At 38.0% G+C, this 6,956-nt stretch overlaps 2 protein-coding genes across 2 annotated transcripts; both read right to left on the reverse strand.

Annotated features, from left to right (window-relative positions):
- Positions 1 to 5,499: 5,499 nt before the first annotated feature.
- LOC121502129 (pleckstrin homology domain-containing family F member 1 homolog) lies at positions 5,500 to 6,115 on the reverse strand. The gene has a single exon (XM_070288496.1). It carries the CDS (start codon positions 5,779 to 5,781, stop codon positions 5,515 to 5,517), a length of 267 nt encoding a protein of 88 aa, XP_070144597.1. The 5' UTR covers positions 5,782 to 6,115; the 3' UTR covers positions 5,500 to 5,514.
- On the reverse strand, positions 5,864 to 6,190 carry LOC138929225 (uncharacterized). The gene has a single exon (XM_070288545.1). The coding sequence runs from the start codon at positions 6,188 to 6,190 to the stop codon at positions 5,864 to 5,866; it is 327 nt and encodes a 108-aa protein (XP_070144646.1).
- Positions 6,191 to 6,956: the final 766 nt, after the last annotated feature.

Consider the following 6,956-nt stretch of genomic DNA (forward strand, 5'->3'; position numbering starts at 1 on the left):
AACAAATCATACGTTACTATTGAAGATCATGAATACTTTAACTCAAAACAGTCCGACGTGATAATGATGGTCCTGATTCAAATCAAATTAAGATTTGAAAAAGAGTCTTCAAATGATAAGCCAGAGGGACAGATTGTACCCACAGACAAAGTTTCCAAGTCGAAAAAACGCGGAAACAAATATTGAGTTGCCAGGGACTTCCAACGCTTCCGAAATAGCACAGACTTTTCGAATTCAGGTAGGCAAGTTAAGAGAATATTTGGATGAGACGACGACTCTCATAGACAGCAGTCAAGATTTGCTGAAAATAAGGAAGAACAAATGGAGTTTTTGTTCAGGAGAGTACAGAATTTAATAGAACAGGTTAATACTTGTTTCGAAAGTTCGGTATTCGAGGAGGAGATAAGCGATATCGAGTTTGATACGCAAAACATTTTAGCTGCGATAAACAATAGACTCAGCAGAGTTAATGCGCATGCTGATGTGTCAATGGTGGTAAAGGCGGAGGAATTACCAACCCTGCCTAAAATTCAGAGTCCCACATTTTTGGGTTATTCCAAAGAATGGGATCTGTTTTATGAACTGAATATAGAGACTTAGGTCATATGATTGAGTCTAAGTCAGAAGGAAAATATTACTGGCCGCATCAAGCCGTAATTTGGGATGAGAGCTTAATAACAAAGTTAAGAGTGGTTTTTGATGCGTCTGCAAAAACTACTAATAATAAAAGCCTTAGTTACATTATGTGGATTGGCCCACGAGTCCAAAAAGATATTTTTGATATTATTCTAAAATGGCGTAAATGGCAATATGTAGTTTCAGCGGACATTGAACAAATGTACCGACAAATTAATATTTCGGAAAACGATCAGGAATATTTGCATATACTTTGGAGAAATTCCCCCAAAAACAAAATCAAAGATTATAAACTGACCACAGTGACATATGGTACGGCATCAGCTCCGTTTTTAGCAACCAGGGTGTTAGCTGAGATAGGAAATCGATGTCAGAATCAGTTAATTAAAGAGATTATAATTAACGATTTCTATATGGACGATTTAATGACTGGATCAGACAGCATTGAAGAGTACAAGAAAATAGTATGCATGATTTCAATGGAGTTGGAGAAAGCAGGAATGAATTTAAGAAAATGGATCTCCAACAAGAAAGAAATTATTGATACAGTTGAAAGTGCAGGTGAAAATAAAGTACTGAGCATAGAGGAAACAGAATCAGTTAAAACGTTGGGAACCGTTTAAAGATGAATTTAAATTTGCAGTTAAATTGAAAAACAATAAGAAAATAAATAAGAGGTTGGTGTTATCAAACCTAGCCAAAATATATGATCCATTGGGTTGGTTGTCTCCAGTGACTATAGTGGGAAAATTAATTATGCAAAGGCTTTGGCTAGAAGAGAACGATGGGGATAAGGAACTATCTACTAATGATTTAGCTGAGTGGAATCTGTAGGAGAAAAATTTCAAATCAGATGGTTAAAAACACGAACTAATATTGCGATTCAGCTACACGGGTTCGCTGATGCTTCTGAAAAAGCGTAAGCAGCAGTCGTATATGCAAAGGTAGGAGAAGCAGTTACGTTAGTGGCAAGTAAAATGGAAGTGAATCCTAAGAAGAATTGAAAGACCATCCCTAAGTTAGAACTTTGCGCAGCCCACCTTTTAAGCCTGTTGATGAAAAGAACGAAAGAAGTAATTCCTGGCATAACAACTAGTTTTGCATGGAGTGATTCAACCATTACGTTAGCCTGGATACGGAATAAGAACTACAAAGATAAATTTATTAGACGTGGAACTGACGAAATTTTAAAATTAAAGGATACAGCATGGAATCATGTAAGATCTGAGGATAACTCAGCAGACATTGCTACAAAATTAAAAGATTGTTCGCTGTGGGGGAATGGGCCCAAATGGCTTTCAACACTGGAGGAAAACTGGCCCAAGTTACATATAGAGGAAGAAGTAACAGTAAATACGGTAATAGTAAAATCCGAAGATACCATTTCTAAGTTGCTGGATAGATATTCCAGTTTTCAAAAGTTGGAACGGGTCGTAGCTTGGGTATTGCGGTTTATCGCTATGAAAGTCAAGAAGACTTCATACCCACATTTATTGACAGCGAGGGGATTATTTATAGAGAATATATTAATCTTCAGTGCAAAGGTGCCTTTGTTTAGTAGGCATCCGTCTACGTTATTCAGGCTAATTCCGTTGCCTATTAGGAATGTAAACCAAATGATAATGGCACACAGAACTTCCGAACATTAAATTTATAATTTTGAATTCGAGTCATATCATTTAATGAGTGAAGCAACCTTAAATCAATGTCAAAATTGGCAACAAGGTAAAAGGATATGCAAAGGAAGTTGGCCCTGGAACTCCGCGAATGACAACGCATGTGAGGTTCAACCGTTAAAACCCAATAGAGCTTTGAATTGCGTATATAAAACAATAGTTGGTTCCACAAGTTACTGGGTAGAATTGGAAGAGAAAAGTAGTTGGCTGTTTAAGGGGTTATATACAGTTGTACCGCGCAAAAAAATGCAATTTTGTCGATTTTTTTTTGACATCATAAAAAATATTTATCAAAAATGTTTTGCCGACGTTGTTTAGTACGTGTTTCTAGGTACTTTATAAAATTTTTTCATAAAAAAATATTAAATATTAAAAATGTTATGGGCGAATTCCAAGATCGTCTTTTTTTCGATGGTGACTTGCGGTGGACATCATATCCCGAGAACGGTTCATCCGAAATCAACAATTCAAAAACATTTCGTTAGTATATTGTATTGCTTAGTCCTCTAGACCATGGATTTGTAAAAATTTTGATTAAAAAAAAAATGGCGACGGTTTTAACAAAAAATTTACTTTTTCAAGGTATAAGATTTTTTATTTTTATGCTCTAAAAAAAAAAGTTAAAAAAAAAAATAAAAAATTCTTCGTTAGAGGACTAGCTATTGTTATAAAAAATAAGTGGTCAAAATTTGGTGTTGATCGGATTAATAGTTTTTTAGTTATCGTGTCCACCGCAAAGGTAACTTCGAAAAAAAAACGATTCTGAGATAATCGCGTTTAAAGTTTCAAGTTTGTTCCGGCCGACGTGCAGGTCGTGCGCTATAAATAGCTACAACTTCGGTTCTAAAGCTCCGATCGTTATGAATTTTTGTGAGAGTATTCTCAATAGTATATACTTGAAGAATATGCAATAAAAAAAAGTCGATTTTTTTTATCATCACAACTGTATATAACCCCTTAAGGTTCCGCTTAATACCAAAATAAGGGTGCAATGTACTGGCTCTCAAATGGAATTGTGTGAGCTGCCTGAGCAAGGGATCTTCAGTATTGCGTCATATTGTACTGCAAGAACGGATGACAAGATTTTAATAGCCCATCATAATATTCAATCGGAAAGTGAACAGATTCTGTCAACACCATACATAGGAGAGGTTACTGAAGTTCCTAAAATTATGTGGGATCCGTTAAAACTAACCCCATTAAATCATTTTTCTACAAAATAGTGACAACCCATGAGCCTTCTTACTTGTTTAATAAATTAATACCGGCAGCCTCGCAATGGACTAACAATTTATATGCCCTTGAGTCCAAATGCTCAACTCCGAGAGGCAGTTCTTTGTCAACGCTATCCGTCTATGGAACCAATTACCCCATGAACTTAAAACTATTAGGAATGCAACTCAATTTAATTCCAAAGTAAAACTATTTTTAAGAAACAACGCATAACAAACATATAAACAAACAGCAAACTTCATATTAATACGTAATTAAAGATATAAAAATAAATAAAATAAAGTAAAAATAACTAAAAATAATAATATAAAATAAAATAAATAAATAATTAGTTCATACAATTGAAAGAGCCCCAAATAAATGAGAAGTCTTCATCTGCTGAGTTTTTGTAAGAAACTGATTTTATTCCATTCAAACCCTAGCTTATATAGCTAACATGAGAATGTACATTGTAGATCTTAGTTCTAGACCCACGCATCGGACAGTTCCCGATCGTGGGAAGTATTTAAAGTACGATAAGAGTGCAAACAGTCACCCCGAAAGAACATATCTTAAACAAACCCAGACCGCTCGCAGGAGGTCATATTTCGGGTTACTTGTTACATAGGCTCAAGTGGCGGTTGTATTAATAGATAGATATGGTGCTAGGCCGTGCTCTGCTGCTGGGACTTTATCGCTAACAGATGCTTCTTATCTAAAACCGTGTTCATGTTTGAACACAATAATTAATGTACTAGGTATAAAGTAAAAATCCTGTCTAATTTTAACTCAGGTGACCAGGGCATTAATAATAAGTATTTTATACTTGTAGCACTGGGCTAATTTTGTCAAAATAAATAAAATAAATTGAAATTGATAAATTAAAGAGTTTTAAGAAAACCATCCACAATTGAAGGATTTGCATTTCCATCATAAAGACGTGTTCTTATTTGGGCGCTATTCATTTTGGTCAATCGAGCCTTCGAAGCATTTTTACTTCGATTAACTCTGCAGTTTCCCCCTCTATGGTAAGGGACTCAGAGAAAGGCCAGCTCCTTCAAGCAAAGCACTTGCAGCTAAAGGTAGCAAAATAAGTTACTCTTGTTTCCCCCTCAATGGTAAGGAACAGAGTATAAAATAAAAGCAAAAGGATAAAAAAGAGTCCTTATTGTTTAAAAATTTTTCCAATAAAAAATATTGGTGAAAAAAAAAAATTGTGGTCGAGAAATCGGCAAAATAAAAAAAAATATCGAAAATATTTATTGTGGGCGTTTTTTCGATGCCTAAAATATCGAAAAGTCGCGGTAGTGACAAAAAATTAAAAAAAATAAATAAATCTAAAAACCCTATTGTGACAAAAAATAAAAAACCGATTCCTCTAAGTGAAGTGAAGAGCAAAATCAAACATACAGATGCCTCCAAAAGTGCCAAAGAAATAATTAAAAAACAAAGACACCTCCAAGAAGAAAAAACAACACAAAAATCAACAACAAGTCGAAACCAGACGTATAGAAGGAAGGAAGACCGCAGCGAAAACAACAACATCAACATTAAAGACGACAACGACAGCAGCAGCAACAACAGCAGCAGCAATTACAAATAAATCTGCAACAACAACTACAGCGGCAGTGACGACAGCAGCGACGACCAGCTACATAGAAGTTTTTAAGAATTTAGACAAAAACTCTTTTATTAAAGAAAAAAATAATAATAATAATAAATAGATATATATATATATAATTTTCTTGTCCGCGAAAAATCGAAAAGAACAGTAAAAAAATGTTGTCCGCTGAGTCGATAGTGTTCGGCTGCGGGGAACTAGTGTAGAGAGCTTCCGAAGATTAGGCACCAAAAATCAATCCCGAGACGCAGTCAAAGGTTCCGCAGAAAATTAACCACCACAAAAAGAATAGGCCGGGGGCGTCGGGTTAATTTCAATATTATATATGCGTAGACGTATCGTCTTCTTTATTTGACTTCAGTAGGATAACTAATTTACAAGCGGAAGCGGGAGATCATACGCGGAGTGCGCGAGCGGCCGTATATACCAGCCATTGCGATACTGCTGATTGTCGGCTATCGACTCCAGTGATATCTCCTCCAGTGGCATTATGTGTTGCTTGTTGTACTTCTTTTTGCCAATCACAATGTTGCCGTAGACAAGAATGTCGTTGAAGAGAAAGAATTGACGGGATTTGGGACGCTTGCGGCACATCTTGGTTAGGACACCCTCGCCGACAAGGACGCGACCCTGCATGGCCAGAGGAACGCCAGAGCTGCCAAAGCAATTCTCCACGGACGCAATGCGTCGGGTATTGGCCTAGGAATTGACCAAACGGTCAACCATGGTTGGTGTGGTAATCGAAATCACGGCGGTCGCGCACGCGCTGATCGCTATGCAAATTAAATATCCTGTGGCGTGTGTGCGGATGCACTGGATCCTGGCTCTGCTCTTTGTCCTGGTTGTCCCTTTTGGCCTGCCGGCGCCGCTCCACGCACGCCTGCCAGTACTTGACGGCTTGGGGCGTCCGCGGTAAGGTTATTCTGTGGACGACCACCATGTCTTCCATGCGCTTATGCATGGCCTTGAAATTGGGTATGGGTCGACTGTGGAATTGACGCGCCTGGCGATCCTCCTCGGGCATGTTCTCAATATCATCGTACATCGCCCCCTTGTGATCCTCCTGCTGATGCTACTGTTCGTGCGGGCTCCTGGGCGGTCTCCGACTCAATGATCGCCTCCTGGGCATTCTCGTTCATGGCTTCTGTTGGCTACCTTTTGAACTTTGGGACTGTGACACAATAGGTGGAGTTGAGCATTAATGAATTTTGCACTGTTGGGCCTTTGTGCAACAAATCATTTAATGACTTTCCAGAGGATGTCACTGCTGATGCGTCGAAAACCACACGTAATTTTGTTGTGTGACTCTCTGGTTTCAACACACAATGTTGTGGGATGAAATAGTGTGCCCCTGGTAAATTTACCAAAGGAACTTCTTTCATGTGTCCAAGCTCTTCATATTCCTTCATGAAGTTTATATAGCCCTCTTTGATCACATGATCTCTCTGCAGCCTTTTTTCTAGGGATAAAAATCGTCGCGTGGCAATGTCACGACTCTCCCCCAGGGCTGATGTATGCTCCAGAAAGGGTAACTGGACGATGAATCTTGAGTCTTGTGCTCGGTGAATATTTTCTAGGAAGTGGGCCTCACATTGCCTTTCAACTGGTGAATAACACTTCTTTTCGGGTTGAAAGTTGTCAAGTTCCCAGAACTTCTCTAATTGCTCATCTACTTTCTCTGCCTCCGTGAGAACTGCACAAACGGACGATGTTCTTTTTTCATTTAATATTTTTCCAGCTACAATTCAGCCAAGCTTGGTATTTTGTAGTCGCGGTAGTCCCTTGTGGAGGTGTAGACTCTCTGATAGCAT

This window comes from Drosophila kikkawai, chromosome X (genome assembly GCF_030179895.1).
Source record: "Drosophila kikkawai strain 14028-0561.14 chromosome X, DkikHiC1v2, whole genome shotgun sequence".
Classification (NCBI taxonomy): domain Eukaryota; kingdom Metazoa; phylum Arthropoda; class Insecta; order Diptera; family Drosophilidae; genus Drosophila; species Drosophila kikkawai.

Coding starts and splice junctions, on each gene's coding strand:
- LOC121502129 (XM_070288496.1), bottom strand. CDS start 5,781: ATGCAGGGTCGCGTCCTTGTCGGCGAGGGTGTCCTAACCAAGATGTGC.
- LOC138929225 (XM_070288545.1), bottom strand. CDS start 6,190: ATGTACGATGATATTGAGAACATGCCCGAGGAGGATCGCCAGGCGCGT.